This window comes from Oncorhynchus mykiss, chromosome 1, assembly GCF_013265735.2.
Source record: "Oncorhynchus mykiss isolate Arlee chromosome 1, USDA_OmykA_1.1, whole genome shotgun sequence".
NCBI lineage: Eukaryota > Metazoa > Chordata > Actinopteri > Salmoniformes > Salmonidae > Oncorhynchus > Oncorhynchus mykiss.
In genome coordinates, this window is record NC_048565.1 from 69,589,426 (window position 1) to 69,612,165 (window position 22,740).

General features: G+C 43.1%; 1 protein-coding gene across 17 annotated transcripts in view; it reads left to right on the top strand.

The window, feature by feature from the left end:
- birc6 (baculoviral IAP repeat containing 6) overlaps positions 1-22,740 on the top strand; it is a 153,632-nt gene that overhangs the window by 123,468 nt on the left and 7,424 nt on the right. For all 17 annotated transcript variants that reach the window (XM_021610071.2, XM_021610147.2, XM_021610181.2 and 14 more), the window contains 5 exons: positions 799-909; positions 2,157-2,374; positions 9,097-9,258; positions 9,890-9,967; positions 16,749-16,937. In XM_021610071.2, coding sequence (XP_021465746.2) covers positions 799-909; positions 2,157-2,374; positions 9,097-9,258; positions 9,890-9,967; positions 16,749-16,937 — 758 coding nt within the window. The remainder of the gene's footprint in view (positions 1-798; positions 910-2,156; positions 2,375-9,096; positions 9,259-9,889; positions 9,968-16,748; positions 16,938-22,740) is intronic.

A 22,740-nucleotide genomic window follows, 5' to 3' on the forward strand; every position in this document is an offset into this window, starting at 1 on the left:
TTCCATGTTAGTATTTCCAAATGATGGCAGATTCATTCATCATTATGAAGGTGGAAATGGTTGGGGAGAATAAGGGGGTGTGACAAACCCTGCTGTTACCTGCGATATTCGGAGATAATCTTGTTGAAGCGAAGAAGAATATGGCTTGGATTTGTGTTTTTGATATGAATCTATTATATGTCGGAGTGGGTGAGGTAGTAATATCAAGGAAGTGGTGACCTCAGCGCAGTACCTTATCACAGTGTGGTTTGTTTGTTTGTCAGTAGATTCATGTAAAGATTGTAGTTCTGTGCCAATGATGTATATCAACCCTGGATTGCTGATGCTATGTAATTGTCCAGTGAGAGGCTTTGAAGCCACCGGTCGGCCATATTGGCACTCCCCTCCATAGGAATTAATAGAAGTCTATTTCAATTAAATGTTTCATTGACTAAATTACATATAAGTATTTTTGTTGTTGTATAGGGAACAGTGACATAGGAATTTTCAAGAAATAATTGTATTAGTCACATGCACCGAATACAACATTACATATGTTGTATGCATTAATTAAGGTGTCTGCAATAATAGAATTAACATGGCAAAACAAATGTAGACAAATGTTAATATCTTCTAGAAGTGGTGGACATTAAACCTTGTCAGTCATCTAGTGTGTGCACATATAGATCATCGGTCTGGGCCAGCAACCTGCTGAGATGAGGGTGGTTGTGCCAAATAGCGGTAAGCCTGGCTCTCAAACAGGGATAATGTTGAACCTGCCATGGTAACACTTTCATTTTTTATTTCTCCCTCCATCAGAGAGGAAGTTGGCTGAGTCCTCGAAGAAGGCAACAACCAGACCCAAACCCATGTCAATCCTACGCTCACTCGAGGAGAAGTACGTGGCCATCATGAAGAAGCTCCAGTTTGGTGAGTGCTTTAAGTTTGTGTGTTTTTCTGTGTTTGTATTGAACTTGTGGTGCCGGGTGTGGTTTGGTAGATATGTTGGAAACGTGTTTTGTTTCTCTTAAGACAGGAGAATGCTTAGACATACTATTGGCAGGGCCTGTCTCTTCTCTCCTTGCCTGTCTGTTGATTGGTTCCTCCTCAATGCACATAGTGCCCAGAGCACAGCAGCAGCACAGCCCCCCCTCAAACCCCCTCCTACCCTTCTCTGAAATGATACATAACGTAATCCTGCCGCCTGTCTGCTGGGAGGAAGGGCTTTTCTGTCTGTCGCTTCTCATCCTGCCACGCCGTGATTGATTACGGGACTTCTGTTGTGCCACAATTGATTTTTGCGAGTGGCAGACGTCGAAAGTAAATGCAAGTGACATGAATGTAAACAGGTTTGCTCTGGTCCCAGTACAAAAGAGCGACGGAGGCAACAAGGCAGGAACCCCGGTGTGCAATATGATTAACATGCAAACATCACTGGCCACGTTGCGTCTGTGAGCGTTGCAAGATAAATGTACACATACATGTTATTCAATCGTTTCTCCCACACCACTCGTGTGAACGAGCGTCTGCGTAGCTAAGCCCTCGAATAGATCTTGGTTCTATTTGAGGCGCTGCATTTCCCCTCCTTATTGAAGATCAGGGAGATACAAACCCACGTGGATGCTTGGAAGACAAATGAGGCGAGATTTAATTAAAGATAACTAACTAAAAACCTTAACTAGGTTTCCCTTTTTATCTGTGGATTAATTGTTGGAGTAGAGAAACATACGATTTTGTAGGACTCCAGGTCGAAATACTGCCAAGAAGCAGCTAAAGAACAGGACCATATGCATGTCAGATAAAATAACAACAAATGTCCCAGGTCAAACTAGCTGGCAACAACTAGCAAGCTAAATGTCCGTGAATGTTTCTTGTATGTTTCGACCTTTAATATAGTGGGTTCACGGTTGGTTTTGTTATTTTAACCTGTGTATCATGATTGCGTCTGGTGTGGATGGACAAAATCAACATGCACGTGTGTGTCCGGTGTCCGTATGGAAGGACAAGAGATGGGGCTATGTCATAACTGAATAGAGACTTATTGCCAGATTTGGGAGGATGTTTGTGTCATGCCTTGTTCTTTGGTGTGGGATGAATAATTTGAAAGTGTTTAAACCTTCTCCAGCATTCCCAGTAGGTATTGACATTAATAACCGCGTGATATCTTTCCCTGGCAGACACCTTTGAGATGGTCACGGAGGACGATGACGGGAAGCTGGTGTTCAAGGTGAACTACCACTACATGTCTCAGGTGAAGAACGCCAGCGATGCCAACAGCGCTGCCCGCGCCCGCCGCCTGGCACAGGAGGCCGTCACGCTCTCCACCTCGCTGCCCCTCTCCTCCTCCTCCAGCGTCTTTGTTCGCTGCGACGAAGAGCGGCTAGACATCATGAAGGTACAGATATTAATCTATGGATCCACTGTGATTTTTTTTTAATGCTCAGTCCACCCATCTAATTCCCTCATGACAATGTTATACATGCAGTAGTCAACCCACATTTTATGATTCCCATTTTAGGTATTCATCTATGTAAGTGATATCATTTCAATGGTATTCAATGTATATTGTGCAATGAAAAAGTATTGGCTCCCTTTCAGAATCTCCATTTTAGCATATTTTTGACACAATGTGATCAGATTTTCAACCTAAACCTAACATTAGATAAAGGGAATATGAGTGTACAAATACCACAGAAATCTGATACTTATTTCATTTATTGAATAAACAAAGTTTTGCAACACCCAATGCCCCTGTGTGAAAAAGTAGTTGCCCTCTCACTCAATAACTGGTTGTGCCACCTTTAGTTGCTATGACTGCAGCCAAACACTTCCTGTAGGTGTTGATCAGTCTCTCACATCGCGGAGGAAGAATTTTGGCCCACTCTTGCATGCAGAACTGCTTTAACTCAGCAGCATGTGGGTTTTCAAGCATGAACTGCTCATTTCAGGTCCTGCCACATCTCAATCGGTTTTAGGACTGGACTTTGACTAGGCCATTTCAAAACTTTACATTTGTTGCTTTTCAGCCACTCTGATGTAGACTTGCTTGTGTGTTTTGGATCATTGTCTTGCTGCATGATCCACCTGCATGATCCACCTGCAAGCACCTGGATGGTCGTCAAGACTCCTGGAAGAATGTTCTGTGGACAGATGAGTCAAAAGTATAATTTTTGGGATTTGGAAGACATGCGTCCTGTTACGTCTGGTGAAACCCAAACACTGTATTCCATAGTAAGAACCTCATACCAACGGTCAAGCATGGTGGTGGTAGTGTGATGGTTTGGAGATGCTTTGCTGCCTCAGGACCTGGATAACTTGCCATTATAGAAGGAACCATGAATTGCGCTATGTATCAGAATTATACAGGAGAATGTCAGGCCATCTGTCTGTGAGCTGAAGCTGAAGTGCAGCTGGGTCATGCAGCAAGACAATGATCCAAAACATATAAGCAAGTCTACTTCAGAATGGCTGAAAAGCAAGAAATTTGAAGTTTTGGAATGGCCTAATCGAAGTCCAGATGTAAACCTGATTTGAGGTGTTGTGGCTGGACCTGAAACGAGCAGTTCATGTTCGAAAAACCAAGAATGTCGCTGAGTTAAAGCAGTTCTGCATGGAAGAATTGGCAAAAATTCCTCCACAGCGATGTGAGACAGATCAACAACTACAGGAAGTATCCGGTTACAGCCAGCCAAAGGTGGCACAACCAGTTATTGAGTGAAAGAGGGCAATTACTTTTTCACACAGGGGCATTGGGTGTTGCATAACATTGCCTTTTAAATAAATGAAAGAATGATTACATTTTTGTTATTTGTTCACTCAGGTTGCCTTTATCTAATAATAGAATAGGTTTTGGTTGAAAATCTGATAACATTCATTGTCAAAAATGGAGAATCTGAAAGCGGGCAAATACTTTTTCACGGCACTTTATGTGAAAGTGCTTTACTAGAGACCCAGTCTGTCTGATACAGAGATGGCCTCAGGGAATGGCCAGATGACGATTTGAATGCTTTCCAATTGAGATGCTTGTTAAAGTGAACAGGGTGTTACAGTACTGTTCCAGTCAAATGGATGCTGCTTGGGGCATTAAACCCCCATGACTTGGGGAAACGGGCTTGGTATCTTGGGACTCTGCATATGGTGTTGATAGCCTATGCTTTCACATTCCAGTGGTCATTCAGCAACGGCTGTCACAGAAAGTCTTACTCATTTTCCAATGACATTTAATAAATGGCCTTGACCCATTTTCTGATTTAATGGCAGTCTCATTCGTAAATGTCAAAACCTTCATCTGTTAAGGTTCTGCAAAGAACACTACAAACTATTTCCTTAGTAGCACAATGAGAAAAGGCCACAAGTTGACAGACCGGTGGATGTCTAGGGACTCAACTGGCATATTGCCCCCTCATTTCAGGTTTCCCCTGTCCTATCGCTATAGACTGTGCATGATCATTTTTTCACCAGGTGCGATAGCATGACGCTATCTTAATAGACATTAATAGCTACTCTCTTCTCTCCAGATGTCCCCTTCTCTGGGAAGTGCACTAAAATGTTGGGTCTGAATGTTCACATGAAAATATATGCACCGCTGGAGTGCCGCTCGGCATGACAACCCTTGATATTGCTACTCGGACGCTGCTAAGACAGGGGTCAGGCACTCTCAAACACACATGCTCCCTCATACGTACATACACACACTACCTACCTACAGCTCGTCCACATCCTCTTAACCGTTACTTGTCTTCTCGCACCTTGTTAAAAACACGCCTTGTTTCTACCTCACTCCCCTGCACCAGTGATTTTTGTTTTGTTTTTTGTTCTTGTTGCTTTTCTAAATGCATGCTGCCTGCTTCTCTCGGCCTCTACCCCTCTCCTCCTCCATCAGCTTGCCGCTCTCTGCAGCACTCAGCCTGGCAGCGTCGCCAGCTCTACCCCCTCCTCCCATCTCCATTCACCTCTTCATCTCAAAACAGCCACTGGGAAAGCTAGCCTGCCTGACATTTCACTCAAAGACACCTTGTTTGTTGTTGCAAAAACACAGGCCTCTCTTCAGGATCCCTACTTCCTCCCTGGTCTAGATACCATGTCTCTCTGAGCCTGGCCCCCATAGAAACTCTGAATCCTGGGGGTTTTGTTTTTAAAAGGTAGAGCCAAATGCACTTGAAACAAGGTCTCGGTGCAGTGGGTTTCAGATCAGATTAGCCCTCCGCTGTCAGGGCCTCCTGCGAGCAGCTAATGTGGAAAATCACAGCCCCCCATTCGGGCACGCCATCCTTGAGCCTGAATACCTGTGACTCTGTAATAACGCGCTGCTCTGGCGAAGGTCCCCTCTCATCAGTGCGTTTGAGCAGAGAACAGAGCAAGGGGAGGAGGAGCGGGCTTCCTCCTCACATAGGTTTTCCCCTGCATCGATCAGACAGAGCCTCTGATTCAGACGAAGGCTCTTTAGTTCCCGTTCACTGAAAGCACAAGGGTATTCCTGCAGAATTACCAAGATCCCTTTTACTATTTCCTATTTGATCATATTGATGATCTTCCCAAGGTTGTGTATAAGGCTAGAGAATTGCGAGGGACCTCAGGATACAATATCATGACACTTGGGTGCCGATACGATATGTATTGCGATTCTCACAATTCTATATGTAGTGCAATTCAATATTGTTATTTGATGTTCCAAACATATTGCTCACTATGTCCGCTGCAGAGAGATGAGAGACCATAAGAAAAATGAATTTAGTCAGTCAGGGAAATTAAGTGCTTAAAACATGTTGGCTCACTATTTAAAAAGATGGAGAACAAGCTGGTTTTTGGTGTAGATCTGGCCGACTAGGGCTAGCTAACGCTTCCCTACAGTATCAAAAATAATAATTAATTGGATTTCTATAATAGCTATGAGCTATTCGTCAGGAAAAATACTATCCTTTTGTTACCTCTAGTGGTAATGGGTGTGTGGTTGAAGAAAAACGTTATAGTTGTGAATTGTCATTAATAGTGCTGTTGCGGTCACAATTTTGTCAGCCAGTGATTGTCAAGCAAATACACTACCGTTCAAAAGTTTGGGGTCACGTAGAAATGTCCTTGTTTTGAAAGAAAAGCAAATGTTTTGGTCCATTTTAAAATAACATCAAATTGATCAGAAATACAGTTATACACATTAATGTTGTAAATGACTATTGTAGCTGGAAACGGCAGATTTAAAAATAATAATAATAATAAATAATTCATTTATTTATCTACGTAGGCGTACAGAGGCACATTATCAGCAACCATCACTCCTGTGTTCCAATGGCACGTTGTGTTAGCTAATCCAAGTTTATCATTTTAAAAGGCTAATTGATCATTAGAAAACCCTTTTGCAATTTTGTTAGCACAGCTGAAAACTGTTCAGATTAAAGAAGCAATAAAACTGGCCTTTTTTTTAGACTAGAAGGCCAGCATCCCAAAGTTGCCTCTTCACTGTTGATGTTGAGACTGGTGTTTTGCGGGTACTATTTAATGAAGCTGCCAATTGAGCTCTTGAAACTTTTTTACGCAATATGTCTGACCCAACAGATAAGAACGTTTAGCTTAAAATGTTGATAAACTATTAGGCTATTTCTTCACATAAGCGCCAAAATGTGCACATGCTAGCACCATTATCAAAATGTACCGCAAATGCAATTATCCATGTAATGCTTTTATTATTAAGGTGCATTTTTATGGTGAAAAATTAACTTCCCGAAACTTTAAACTCACGCGCTGCTTATGTATGCTAGTTACGCTCTACACCCCATGGGCCTATGGAGCTAGGCTACATGAGGTGTGCGACTATGATTTAGAAAAAGTCGCAAAAAACGAAGCAGTTTCTGATGCTGGGCATCATTCACAAGTGATAGTCTAATATTGTGACCCATCAGACTATTCTTTATTTAATCTTGCCTTTACATATACAAAATAATATATGTGTGAAATTTGTTTTGATTTAGAAACCGGGGCAACGGCAAAAAATACATTTAAAAATTACACTTACAGTTGAAGTAGGAAGTTTACATATACTTAGGTTGGAGTCATTAAAACTCATTTTTCAACCACTCCACAAATTTCTTGTTAACAAACTATAGTTTTGGCAAGTCGGTTAGGACATCTACTTTGTGCATGACACAAGTAATTTTTCCAACAATTGTTTACAGACAGATTATTTCACTTATAAGTAACTGAATCTCAATTCCAATGGGTCAGAAGTTTACATATACTAAGTTGACTGTGCATTCAAACAGCTTGGAAAATTCCAGAAAATGATGTCATGGCTTTAGAAGCTTCTGATAGGCTAATTGACATCATTTGACTCAATTGGAGGTGTATGTGTGGATGTATTTCAAGGCCTACCTTCATACTCAGTGCCTCTTTGCTTGACATCATGGGGAAATCAAAAGAAACCATCCAAGACCTCAGAAAAAAAATTGTAGACATGTCTAATTCATCCTTGGGAGCAATTTCTAAATGGCTAAAGGTACCACGATCATCTGTACAAACAATAGTACGCAAGTATAAACACCGTGGGACCACGCAGCCCTCATACCTCTCAGGAAGGAGACGCGTTCTGTCTCCTAGAGATGAATGTACTTTGGTGCGAAAAGTGCAAATCAATCCCAGAACAACAGCAAAGGACCTTGTGAAGATGCTGGAGGAAATGGGTACAAAAGTATCGATATCCACAGTAAAACGAGTCCTATATCGAAACAACCTGAAAGGCCTCTCAGCAAGAAAGAAGCCACTGTTCCAAAACTACTACTACAAAAAGCCAGACTACAGTTTGCAACTGCACATGGGGACAAAGATCAAACTATTTGGAGAAATGTCCTCTGGTCTGATGAAACAAAAATATAACTGTTTGGCCATAATGACCATCGTTATGACCATGACCATCGCCGAAGAACACCATCCCAACCGTGATGCACGGGGGTGGCATGTTGTGGGGATGCTTTGCTGCAGGAGGGACTGGTGCACTTCACAAAATAGATGGCATCATGAGGCAGGAAAATTATGCGGATATATTGAAGCAACATCTCAAGACATCAGTCAGGAATTTAAAGCTTGATCGCAAATGGTTCTTCCAAATGGACAATGACCCCAAGCATACTTCCAAAGTTGTGGCAAAATGGCTGAAGGACAACAAAGTCAAGGTATTGTAGTGGCCATCACAAAGCCCTGACCTCAATCCTCTAGAAAATGTGTGGGCAGAGCTGAAAAAGCGTGTGCGAGCAAGGATGCCTACAAACCTGACTCAGTCACACCTGCTTTGCCAGGAGGAATGGGCCAAAATTCACCCAAATTATTGTGGGAAGCTTGTGTAAGTCTACCCAAAACATTTGACCCAAGTTAAACAATTTAAAGGCAATGCTACCAAATACTAATTGAGTATATGTAAACTTCTGACCCACTGGGAATGTGATGAAAGAAATAAAAGCTGAAATAAATAATTCTCTCTACTATTATTCTGACATTTCACATTCTTAAAATGAAGTGGTGATCCCAACTGACCTAAGACAGGGAATTTTTACTAGGATTAAATGTCAGGAATTGTGAAAAACTGAGTTTAAATGTATTTGGCTAAGGTGTATGTAAACTTCTGACTTAAACTGTAAATAGCGAATGGCAGACTCTTTTCCTCTATGGTTTATTTTCCTATCTGCCAGGTTAGGCTATACTCCTGTTGTAAAGAGCATCTATGTGCTTAATATAAGGAAAATTGATCAATGAATATAGTTGGCCGAGCCTATAGAAAGCTTATGGGATCCTCTTCTTTTTAATAGAGGGCATCTGTGTTCTCACGCAATTGCATAGCCTATAGAAATGTTGTGCAACATGAGCTCATGGGCTCTCATTAAGTGTTTGGTTAGATTTTCGATTACATTTGGTGTGATTTAGAGGGGCAATACAGTGCTGAGTACCAGACAGTTAGCAAATTTGGTAGGCTACTAATGACCTGCAGCAGCATCAGAGCTTGGAGAAGATTAATTACCGTGGCTAAAATGTCACGTGGAATTGACTGCCTTCATGACTCGTGACTGCCGGTGTGGCGTTAATACGGTCACAACAGCCCTGGTCATTAATTAACCCCTTGTGGTCTGTGTGCTGCAGGTTCTCATCACGGGCCCGGCGGACACACCGTACGCTAACGGCTGCTTTGAGTTTGACGTGTACTTCCCCCAGGACTACCCCAATTCCCCGCCCCTGGTCAACCTAGAGACCACTGGTGGACACAGCGTGCGCTTTAACCCAAACCTCTACAATGACGGAAAGGTGAGTCCCATATACTTACTCGGGGTTAAGGGGTTGGTGAGGAGTTGGGTCAACTGCCTAGCTTTTAATCAAAAGGGTAAATATTGGGTCTGTGGTACATTTTAGTGTAACATTTTCCAATCCCTTCATATTTTGGCTTTCCACAAAAAAAATATGTTGAATTTGAATCTATATTATCACCAGTCTGCCCAGAGTGATCCCTCTGTGGTACCATCAACCTGTTAACTCTCATAGCTTGGAGTGGAGGAGAGAGAGGAGGCTTGACTTGAGTAGCCTTTCCTCAAGACTAGTTTATTTCTGGTGTCTCTCTCTTCCCCTGGTGAAAAGCAGTAAAGGTGCTGGAGCCTGCCACATCTGCTCCTCCTCATTAGGAAGGCTTTGACGGGGAACATCTATTTTCATAATGGAAGGAGACAGCTGCTATAAGAATTACTGTGGGCTTTCTACAGCAGAGATACCACTGGTGGGGAGGCCAGGGAAAATGGCCTCAGCTCTCCCTCTGCTCAACAATGGATGGAGGGAGGGAAGGAGGGAAGGAAAGAGGGATGGCTGGGTAGGAGGGCCTGTGGATGTTTACCTAACACTGATCATTCTGTTAACTTTAGTTGTTGATCTGTTCTGTCTTCTCCAGGTGTGTTTAAGTATTCTCAACACCTGGCACGGGAGACCGGAGGAGAAATGGAACCCTCAGACCTCTAGCTTTTTACAGGTGAGACAGAAATTCGCTGGACTATACCACCACCACCCTTTCATGGGTCAGTTATTTATTTATTTTTGCTGTGAAAACCAGCACCAATCTCATATGTCATTGGGGATGGTTGATCATCAGCCTGTCTCTATTTGACAACAGGGGGTGTGTCAATAGGTAGCTGTTTTGACAGATGCAATGAAGGATCCTCAGTACTATAAACCCGTTAATATGGTTTATGTTGTGTGTTGAAAGATTTGGACACTATAATCGCCTAACTTGGAATGCAGTGGCTGTACAGTAGTATGCTATACATGACGCCAGAGCTCAAGGTCTCTGCTTCACAGCACAGTATTGGTTTAGACCCCTCAAACTCAACTCTGGACCTCAAAGCCAGTTCCACTGCGTTTTTTTCATTTCCCCCCTCTAATCAGGGACTGATTTGGACCTTGGACACCAGGCGGGTGCAATTAATTATCAGGTAGAGCAGAACCATCAGGCTCTGGATCTCATAGGGTAAGAATTGAATAACCCTGGTTTAGACTGACAGCGGTTCTGAACTTGAGCAACGCGCAAGACAAGAAGTTGCCCCTATCCCTCCCACTAATTGGGCAACTTTTGCAAATAGTTTTGTTGTCTGAGTGAGGGAAACGCTGTTAATGAAGAATTCAAGGTCATTTGAAAGATGAGACATTGAGGATTATAATAAATACTGCTTTGATGTCATACAAGCAAGCCAAACACTTGAGTCCAAATGTGCACTTCAAATTTCCATATCATAAAGCTCATGTAATATAGTGTCGGTGTTTATGATCACAATGCTTGATGAAGATTTACAAGATGACATGCTGTCGGTCATAGCCTGGGTTTTTATGAACAGAATGAGCCTATGTTTGTCGTATGGTGAAGAAATTTGTCGGAGAACACTCATCTGAATGCACTCGTGACTGTTCTATGCATACCAAAATTGTAACACTAAGATTGTATTTTATAACTTACACTGAACAAAAATATAAACGCAACATGTAAAGTGTTGGGCCCATGTTTTCATGAGCTGAAATGTTCCATACGCACAAAGATTGTTGCTCAAATTTTGTGCACAAATTTGTTTACATCCTTGTTGGTGAGCATTTCTCCTTTGCCAAGATAATCCATCCACCTGACAGGTGTGGCATATCAAGAAGCTGATTAAACAGCACGCTCATCACACATTTGTGCCCTGTGCTGGGGACAATAAAAGGCCACCCTAAAATGTGCTGTTTTGTCACACAACACAATGCCACTGATGTCTCAAGTTTTGAGGGACTATGCATTTGGCATGCTGACTGCAGGAATGTCCACCAGAGCTGTTGCCAGAGGATTGAATGTTAATTTCACTACCATAACATCGTTTTCGAAAATGTGTCAGTATGTCCAAACGCAGACCATGTGTAACCACGCCAGCCAAGGACCTCCACATCCGGCTTCTTCACCGACGGGATCGTCTGAGACCAACCACACAGACAGCTGTGGGTTTGCACAACCAAAGAATTTCTGTACAAACTGTCAAACTCTCTCAGGGAAAATCATCTGCTTCCTCGCCGTCCTCACCAGGGTCTTGACCTGACTGCAGTTCGGCGTCGTAACCTACTTCAGTGGGCAAATGCTCACCTTCGATGGCCACTGGCACGCTGGAAAAGTGTGCTTTTCCCGTTTTCAACTGTACCGGGGCAGATGGCAGACAGCATGTATGGCGTCATGTGGGGCAAGAAGTTTGCTGATGTCAAATTTGTGCCATTCGTACGCTTCCATCACCTCATGTTTCAGCACAATACATAGCCCCATGTCGCAAGGATCTGAACACAATTCCTGGAAGCTGAAAATCTCCCAGTTTTTCCATGGCCTGCATACTCACCAGACATGTCACCCATTGATCATGTTTGGGATGCTCTGGATCGAAGTGTACGACAGCGTGTTCCAGTTCTCACCAGTATTGTTTATGCATTTTTGAAATGCGTAAACAACAGGAATTGTGATTGCAGGGATGTGTTACATACAAAACAACTACAACTCTGCTTGCTGTAGTTCCTCAACAGCACAGATAGGAGAGATCATAGAATAGTACCTTATGGTTGAAGAGTCATAAAAGTACATTGAAATTACGTAGGAACTGTGCACACTTTGGGGAGGTGTGTGGCCAATTGGAGACACCCGTTATACCTCTCACTCAAACCCTTGTCATTTTTTGCACCTACCCCAAATTTCCCATGAATATTCTGAAGTTACTGAATGTGTCCAGAGTTTTTATTTTATTTTTATTCAGTTAAACAACAAATGCTGCAAAAAGTACAGTAAATGTAAAATGTCATTTTTCTATCCCCATTTTTCTAGCCCTATCCAAATAGGCAATCCCCTCTTGACACCCACCACTTTGAGATGAGCTGTTTAGGGATATTAACACCTGCATTTGTCATTGACAGCCAGTCTCAACTCTGTTTGTGTTGTACTGGTAGAGGCCTTGATGCAAATCTCAAATGGCTCCCTATTTAGTGCACTACTTTTGACCTGAGTAGTGCACTATATATGAAATGGGGTCACATGCTAGTCTTAAGTAGTATACTATACTGTATATTGAATATGGTATCGGTCAAGCCATATCCCTGGTGTCTGAAGGCATTGTGGCCAGAAGTTTGTCCTTGCGAGTCCATCCATCAAACATGTCATCCACTGTGCATACGGGAGAGTCATTTTTCTGTATGTATTGATTCAGGAACAAGTCAAAGAGAGTCCTTGGAAATGGCTCCCTTTTTTAAAATTCTCTCATTTGCAGGATTGGAGAGTTCGAAATCGAGATAGAGACGTCTCCATTGATTATCATTGTAGTTAGTGTCTGCCAGATCGATAATGGAATTAGGAGGCTGAATGGGGGAATCAAGTCAAAATCAGCCGACATCTAGATCCGGTGAGCAGGTTGTGGAGGGCACAGGTGGGAGAGTTCAGGGAGTCGAAAGGAAAAGGTCGCCAGGGTCAGAGTTGGTAGACGTTGGCCCTTGGCACTCATCCAGTATCTGTCTTCATCCTCACTAATGGTTGAGGTAAGGATGAGGTAATCATCATCTATTGTTAGGCTGACATCTACTTGACCGTCAAGGCCAAATGGTTGGAGCACCTTTTGTGTTGTCCAGCTTGGGCTGGCAGACGGGAAGGCAGCCGCCCAGACAGAGTGGCTCTGTGGGTAATATATACTGGGCAGAGTGATGGAGAGAGCCGTTTACCCAGTCTCCTTGAGACGACCCGGGGCATTAATTGAATCGTTACAAAGATATATTGAAGGATTTCTTTTTTTTACAGAGTGAAAAATTATGCTTTTGTCTTGACGCTCTCTTAAATACCTTTCAAACATTTTTCCGTCAACTTTAGTATCCCGCCAAGTCTTTTCCGCCTTTTCTTTATATCTGAATTGCATTGTGTCCCGCCTCGCACCACCTGCCAACCCCTCTTTTACGCTACTGCTACTCTGCTACTCATCATATATGCATAGTCACATTAACCATGTCTACATGTTCATACTACCTCAATCAGCCCGACTAACCGGTGCCTGTATATAGCCTCGCTACTGTTATTTTTCACTGTCTTTTTACTGTTGATTTTATTTCTTTACTTACCTATTGTTCACCTAATACCTTTTTTGCACTGTTGGTTAGAGCCTGTAAGTAAGCATTTCACTGTAAGGTCTACCTGTTGTATTTGGCGCACGGGACAAACTTTGATTTGGGTTTCTTTAAGCTGTTTTCTAAATGTGCTCTTTCGTCAGAACACTCAATTCAGAGGAGCTAGACAACTACACAGCGAACAATCACTTCAAACTGAAGCTGGAAAGACAGCAAACTAGCTGCATTTCATTTGATTTGAAAGGTGTTTCCAGTAATCAAAGCTTAAGCTTTTATTTCCCGCAAACATACGTAGTGTTGGTTGAAGTTTTGCCAATGGCTTAGTATGAAATCTAGCCTTAATGCGGAGGCGGCATTGGCACGCATTACACTCCATACCTTTTGATGGTTGCTAAGCAGCGCCCATTACTACTATCCCCCTGGCAGTTCTTAACTTTACACGGCATGTCTCTTCACCCAGCTCTTCGCATAGCCCACCACATGCATTGTTTTCTTAACCACAAGTGGATAGATCCATAAAGAATTACTGTGGGAATAAATTAAATAAAATGCTATTTGTCACATGCTTCGCAGACAGCAGGTGAAGGCTAACCGTGAAATGTTGGGTCATTTTCCAACAATGCAGAGTTAAAAATGAGCTGAATGGTAATAGTGACACAAGAAATAAATACACAGTGAATAACGAGTAAAAAATAACATGGCTATATACAGTGCCTTCAGGAAGTATTCATACTAGAGGTCGACCGATTAATCAGCATAGCCGATTTAATTAGGGCTGTTTTCATAACATTCGGTAATTGGCATTTTTGGCCGCCGATTACATTGCAGTCCACGAGGAAACTGCATGGCAGGCTTAACCACCTTATACGCGAGTGCAGCGTCAAAAGGACCTAGTAGGTTGCAAGGAGCCATGGTAAGTTGCTAGCTAGCCATTACATTTATCTTATAAAAAAACAATCAATCTTCACATCATCAGTACACATGGTTGATGATATTACTAGGTTAACTAGCTTGTCCTGCGCTGCATATAATCAACGTGCATATTTATCATCGAAACACAGCCCTGCTTCAACTTTGCCTAACAGGTGATGATTTAACAAAAGCAAACTGCCAAAAAAAGCACAATCTCTGCACAAATGTACCTAACCATAAACATCAATGCCTTTCTTAAAATCAATTCACAGAAGTATATATTTTTTTAAACCTGCTTATTTCGTTAAGAGATTCGTGCTAGCAGGCAATATTAACTAGGGAAATTGTCACTTCTCTTGCGTTCAGTGCAAGCAGAGTCAGGGTATATGCAACACTTTGGGCCGCCTGGCTCATTGTGAACTAATTTGCCATCATTTTACACAATTATGACATAACATTGAAGGTTGTGCAATGTAACAGAAATATTTTGACTTAGGGTTGCCACCCGTTCAATAAAATAAGTTTTGTTTTTAGAAATGATTAGTTTATGGATTTGACCATATTAATGACCTAAGGCTCGTATTTCTGTGTTATTATGTTATAATTAAGTCTATGATTTGATATTTGATAGAGCAGTCTGACTGAGCAGTGGTAGGCAGCAGCGGGCTCGTAAGCATTCATTCAAACGGCACTTGACTGCGTTTGCCAGCAGCTCTTAGCAATGCTTGAAGCACAGCGCTGTTTATGACTTCAAGCCTATCAACTCACGAGATTAGGCTGGCAATACTAAAGTGCCTATAAGAACAGCCAATAGTCAAAGGTCTATGAAATACAAATGGTATAGAGTGAAATAGTCAACGCGTCACTATTCCTATAGTAACTACATCCATAAATCGATGAATGTCCGAGTTTTTTCTTTTAAACTGAGTCTCCATTTGGATATTGGTTAGAATACAATTAGGCTGTGGAAATATTAGCTGAGGTGAGTGCTGCTCATGATCATCTTGTCTTGTCTTGGCACATTGATTAATGCTGATCAGAACATTGTGTCAGCATGTTATGTAGCTTAACAAATGGATGATTTTGTTCTTCAGTCGCTTAGTAGCGTAGGCCTACAGTCTTAATTAATCAATGTGATTTCCTTCTGTATATTTGGTTTTCTGGCTGGGCAAATAAGTAGAGGTGGTATAGCTCATCTATACATTTTTCTATCCGGTGTAGTTCTATTATTTTTGCTTGATCGTGTGTAGGCAACTCCAAAAGCCCGCAGAGGTTGTGAAATATGAACACGACACTCACATGCTTTTGAAAATATACATTGCTATTATTTTATCGGTATCATGATGAAGATACTCTCAATGTAAGACCCTACGCCTGCTCCCTAACAAAGCAGAGGGGGGGATAGGAAAGCGATGAAACATGAATCAAAAAATAATGGTCTTGCCTTGGGCTCAGTTTCAAAAATATTGCTTTTATGACAACGGTTCCACAGGTTGCCGTGTCGCAAGTTGTGTGGGGAAAATATTATTTGTATTTGTGTTTTCTTAGCCAACTATAAAATATGTTGTCGGTTTATTTCACAAAATATTCTAGGCCTATTGATTTCATGTGCGTGGTGCAGACATGTCGCCTGTAGGCTGCACAGACCAGTAACACAATTCAACTCAAAATATGCCATTCTATTAATTTGAAAATGCATTTTTATTATTTTATCTTATGTTTCTTAGGACCTGCCTATTACAAATTAATAATTGATGTCTTTGTGATGTTCTACAGTCAATGGATTGAATAAAATAGACGTCCAGACACATCAGCCCACATCTAGTCCCACTCCAAAACGTGCTGTTGTGCACGGGAGATATAGAAAGCTCATCCCGGCAAGGATGTGATAAAAAGACTGAATGAATTGGGTTCTAAAAAACAGTTCCTGATTTATTTTACAGGCAACATACTGTGAAGGCTGTCTGTAAAGTGACCCCCATGCTTTTTGCTGTGATGCTCATTGTAGGCTCTGCAATGTTCTCACCTCTCCCACTGCTTCTGTCTCCTCTTTATCTTGTATCTCTTGCTCCCCCTTCGGCTCTCCCCACACCCTCTTCAGTAACCTCCCAACAAGTTCTGGCTATATGTGTATTTCCTAATGATCAAATACATTAATCTCTCTTTCTCGCTCTCTTTGTCGTTTTCTTTCTCTCTCAATTTCAATTCTTTCTCTCGCTCTGTCCCTCTCTCTCCTCCAGGTTCTGGTATCAGTGCAGTCTCTGATCCTGGTGTCGGAGCCCTACTTCAACGAGCCGGGTTACGAGCGTTCACGCGGAACCCCCAGCGGCACACAGAGCTCCCGCGAGTATGACGGAAACATCCGGCAGGCCTCCGTCAAGTGGGCCATGCTTGAGCAGATGCGCAATGCCTCGCCTTGCTTCAAAGAGGTGAGCCCCCCCCCCCGCCCTGCTATCAGGCTATCCTGCAGTACCTCACCCTTTCAAACATAGTTAGGTTACCCTGCATACTCTTTGAAAGGGGTAAGAGTATTACATAACCCGGAGCCTTCCTCCTGTTACTGTTAACCCTCACCTTTCCTGACATCTCAACCAGACCCACGTCAGTGTATAATAATGCCTCAATTCTATTGTAGTAGCATTCTCTGTCATGGATTACCATAACACTCAGCATGCTCCTTTATTACAGTAGCTACCAGCCTCTGCTTAATAAAAACGGTCTGATACAGGCCCAAAGTCCTTCACTGTCCTTTATTACAACAGTGGCAGATAATAAATTCAATGTTGATTAATTCCAAGGTAGATAATATCGGCCCCGTATTTGATTTCCTCCTGTCCTTGACACCGGCTGCGCAGGCTGATAGCGCAGTAGATGCAGTCAGTCACCAACTCGGCCTAGAGAGGTGGAGCGAGGGAGAGGATGGGGGAGGGGAAGATGAAGAGAGGGTAGAGGGAAAGAAAGTGAAGCAGAGGGAGATTGGAAGGTGGTAGAAGAGGTGTTTCTAATGATTTCCTCCAGGCAGGGGAGGCTTGTGTCAGCACCACATACGTGGCCCCTGTGTAGGTGCTGCTGTCTGATGGAGGGAACTTAAGGCACCACAGCCAGATACACAGCTCTAGTTAGGCTTCTAACATGTGCTGTGTCTAATCACTCACACTGCGAGCAGATAGAACTCAGCACCCGACATTCCACTCACTCTCTTGTTCCTCTTCTCTTCTCCTCTGTCACATTGTATCTCATTGGAGCTTCATGACACAGCAAGAAATAACTTCTTATTAATGGCATTGTCATTGGCTTTGCTCTGTCGTTTGCCCCTGTGTGCATGTGCACACACACAGCCAACATCGATTTAAAATATTGGATTCTGGGAATGTGGACCTGGATGAGAACACAGAATGAAATTAAGATCCCAGGTGCTTGCTGCTCTGCCAAGCATCTTGGCTTTGCCAAAACAATAATGTGTATTTTCCGGTCGCTCTCTACCTGCAATCAGAAGAGAGGACAGGACGTCTGTCTGTGGGCCTCAACCTGAGCCTCTGGACCAATGTTTTCCTTTAGCCAGACATTATTTACTAGGCCGTCAGACATGGTGATCAGCCCTGTGAGCAGACCAGACTGGGGAGACAGAGTAGGGATGTGGACCTTTGGAGAGCACTGCCATGTCCTCTATCTCTCATTTGTATAGCGAGACAGGGAGGAAGGCCAGTTGACACTAAAACTGCTGGGCTTTGAAGGACCCCCCCCTTCAAGCTAATGAGCAGTCATTTTGCCTGCAACATTCTAATAGTGTAATTTCATATATGCTATTGCAAAAATTCTAATTTGGTTGTGTTAATGACGATCTAAGGTAACATTAGAATACTCACCTTCCGAGTGGTGCCGAGGTGCTTGCTGTGCCACTAGAGATCCTGGTTCGAGTCCAGGCACTGTCACGACCGGGAGACCCATGGGGCGGCGCACAATTGTCCCAGCGTCGTCCCGTTTAGTGGAGGGTTTTGCCGGCAATGATGTTCTTCTCCCTTCGCGCACTAGCGTCTCCTGTGGCGGTCCGGGAGCAATGCACATGGACACGGTCGCCAGGTGCACAGGGTTTCCGGGTTAAGCGGCACTGTGTCAAGAAGCAGTGCGGCTTGGCTGGGTTGTGTTTCGGAAGACGCACGGCTCTCGACCTTCGGCCTCTCCCGAGTCCGTACGCAATCCCGTGACATGTTTTCTCCAAAGAAAAGTATGAATGACGCTTCCAGCTCATCAACAGACAGATCCCAGGCAGTGTCTCCTTACTCTGTGTGCGCCTTAGCCACTGTATAGTCCCTGAAGGCTGTAGTGTGTCCATACAGGGCATTCAGAAAGTATTTAGGCCCCTTCACTTTTTCCACATTTTGTTACGTTACAGCCTTATTCTGAAATTGAATAAATAGTTTTTTTCCTTATCAATCTACACACAATGAGCAAAAACAGTATTCAGACCCTTGACTCAGCACTTTGTTAAAGCACCTTTGGCAGTGATTGCTGCCATTCTTCTCTGCAGATCGTCAATCTCTGTCAGGCTGGATGGGAGCGTTGCTGCGTTGTCTTGGCTGTGTGCTTAGGGTCGTTGTTCTGTTGGAAGGTGAACCTTCACCCTATTCTGAAGTCCTGAGCGCTCTGGAGCAGGTTTTCATCAAGGATCTCGCTATACTTTGCTCTGTTCATCTTTCCCTCGATCTTGACTAGTCTCCCTGCCCCTGCCGCTGAAAAACGTCCCAACAAAATGATGCTGCCAGCATGCGTCACCATAGGGATGTGCCAGGTTTACTCCAGACGTGACGCTTGGCATTCAGGCCAAAGACTTCAATCTTGGTTTCGTCAGACCAGAGAATCTTGTTTCTCATGGTCTGAGAGTCCTTTAGACATGGCCTGCTGCCTTTTGGCAAACTCCAAGCGGGCTGTCGTACCTTTGACTGAAGAGTGGCTTCTGTCTTGCCACTCTACTGTGAAAACCTGATTGGTGGAATGCTGCAGAAATGGTTGTCCTTCTGGAAGGTTCTCCCATCTCCACAGAGGAACTATGGAGCTCTTGTCAGTGACCATCAGGTTTTTGGTCCCCACTCTGACCAAGGCCCTTGTCCCCCGATTGCTCGGTTTGGCTGGGCGGCCAGCTCTAGGAAGAGTCTTGGTGGTTCCAAACTTCTTCCATTTAAGAATGATGGAGGCCTCTGTGTTCTTGGGGACATGCACTGTCAACTGTGGGACCTCATACAGTGTATAGACAGGCGTTTTCCTTTCCAAATCATGTCCAATCAATTGAATTTACCACAAGTGGACTCCAGTCAAGTTGTAGAAACATCTCAAGAATGATCCATGCAAACCGGATGTACCGGAGCGCAATTTCGAGTGTCATTACAAATGTTTTTTTATTTTTAATACATTTGCAAACATGTCAGCATACCTGTTCTCGCTTTGTCATTATGGGATATTGTGTGTAGATTGAGGAAAGAAATGTAATCACTTTTAGAATAAGGTTGTAACGTAATAAAATGTGGAAAAAGTGAATGTCTGAATAATTTCTGAATGTACTGGAAACAACGAAAGCTGGTGAGTGCATTGCTGATGTTGTTTGCTTGAGAAGTAAGGGCTGCTCTCTGTTGACATTTTGTGTTGATAATTGGCATGACGCATTGTCATCGGCTTGTTCTATCTAAACGGTGGGTGTCATCCCATCTTCTCTCCTGTCTCACGTTTCATTTGGTGGTGGCGTGGGCACCTGCACAATGTGCACCATTCTGGCTTTTTTGCACTTAGGCCTAGGAGGTGTAGATTATTCAGGCTGAGGCTCAGAATCAGAAGACTAATCATCAGAGGTGTCATGAATCATTTCTTCCCCGCCATCTGTGGTTTTCATTCAGATCTTGGAGTAACGCTAACACAGCATGTGCTTCCATTCATCTTGGTCTTCTTGCCATTGTAAATTACACACACTCTCACTATCTACTAAGTAGGCCAGAGTAGACTGATAAAACTGCTTGGATTTGGTGGACTGATATAGGGTATATAACATTTTGAGATTTAAATTTGAATATACCAATTCAATAGAATGGCCCGTCCTGTTCTTCATTCACAATTGGTGATTAAATAATTATGCATCGCTCGCTTCCCCTCGTTCATCAACTCACCCTTTCTCCCCATTCATATTTGACTTCATTTATTTCATCTGTTCTATGTGTGAAATTAGTTTAGGTTCAGTTTCGAGGCAATTATCAGGGTGATTTAACAACTGAGCACGGCACATTCCACTGTCAGGAGAAGGCGCGGAGCAGGCCCTACTATCTGGAAAAGGAGGGTCAACGGGGGACATCGTTCAAAAAATTGGTTATAACTCCAGTTCGGTTTGTCATATTGAGATTCTAACAACGGCATTGTGTTATATAAACTTATTTAGGAAAAGTCGGACGGAGGGGGGCATGACTTTAGAAATGGCAGTGTGATATTTTTATTTATTCATGAGCAGTCAAAATGACTGCTTTAACGCTTCTAGTGTTAAGTGATAATGAGAAGCCCGTGTTCGTCTTGGAGCGTCAAACCGTGCTAATATATCCTCCAAACACCGGCTTCGAGAGGATTGACTTTTATGCAATGTGTTACCAACATGTTCAAATAATGATTGACCTTTTTTCATAAAACATTTTATTTTGCTGAATTTATTATTAATATTTCCTCCTTCCACTGAACAGTCCCGATACAAATCTAGGGTTGCTACCCAAGCTGGCTGTTCCTTCACTCTGTCAGTTAGGTTGCCAGAGACACAACCCAGTCGTGAACTATTTTTGTTCCATATCTATGGACTCGACTTAAATGCTGACCAGACCGGGCACTTCGCGTGCGCGAGCGTCGCAAAATACATTTAGAAATACATTTCTGCACGATAGCGCACGCGCGCAGCCGGTTTGGGTACCGTGTCAGTCGTTCTCTAATTTGTGTTTGGAAGTAGCTAGCAAGCTAGCTAACGTTAGCCAGTTAGCTTGGGGGTTTGACTGCCGTTTTTAGGTCAGAAAGCTCAGATCAACCCTACTCCTCGGACAGAGCGTCCTGAACACTCCAAATTTACGAATGGACAATCTGAAAACGCTCTTGAGTTTACGAACGCACAGTGAGCACTCTGAGCACGCTCTGGCTCTCCAGATAAGATTTTTTGTACATGGCCTCGCGTGTGAATCCTTAAAGTGATGCTGAATGGGTGTAGGCAGAGCCCTCCAGTAGGTACCAAAACAGGGGCCATTTTCTCAAAAGTGAGGTTACAAGTTTATCAACATTCAAAGCAGAATTACTTTCCCATTGTTCCTAAGCTGTATTGTATGATATACAATTTTGTAGCTCTGAGTCTCTACTTTTATCCAATGTAAAAATCACATTTTGCTACATAAAACCGAATTGAGCCAGTCAGTAACAAATACTAGTTTTAAAGAAAGGGGATATAATGTCTAGATGCTTTTTTACAGTGATGATTAAGTTCATAAATTGCCTGGTTGGGCTAAAGAGACCATGGATTGCGCAGTGAGATGGATCAGTAAATGGGCATTTCACTGTCATAGCCTTAGCCGGTGATAACTTGTGGAATTGACACCGACTGGAATGCGGTGTTAACCAATCAGAATCCAGGATTAGACCCACTCATTGTAAAAACTGAAAAATTATGGAGGCTTGTCCGGGATCTATTTGGCCCCATGTGACCCCATCTCATAGATATGGAACCGTACCTGGAGAAGTCTTCCCGCGAAAAAGATGTAGATTCTCAACAGGATTACCTGGAGAAATCCATCAAATTAGATGAAGACATTGGCATAGATTGCCTATTGCACAAACAGAAGAATCCGATGTACTGTATAGTTCATCAAAGACAAATGGTCTCCAATCCTTTGAGGTAGCGGTACTGTTGAAGTACATTGTGTGTGTGAGTGAGTTCAAGACAGACACCCAAACTGTCACGTCAGCTGCTCCCAGTAATATTCCATGCTATGTGGTAGAAGCGTGGCAGTGTCATTTTCGGGTCCCAGGGTGAAAATCGTCAGCTTTTGCATGGCAGCAGTCTCTGTAATAAAACCACAGGGATCTGACGTCAAAGCGGCTCAATGTGAAATGGGCCATTGGAGCCAGGAGCTGGAGAAAACGGCAGGTCTCTGCAATACTGCCTTAGTGACATCCTGAAATTCAATTAAGCTCGTGAGACACTCCTACACGATCCTGCCCTTTTCCCCA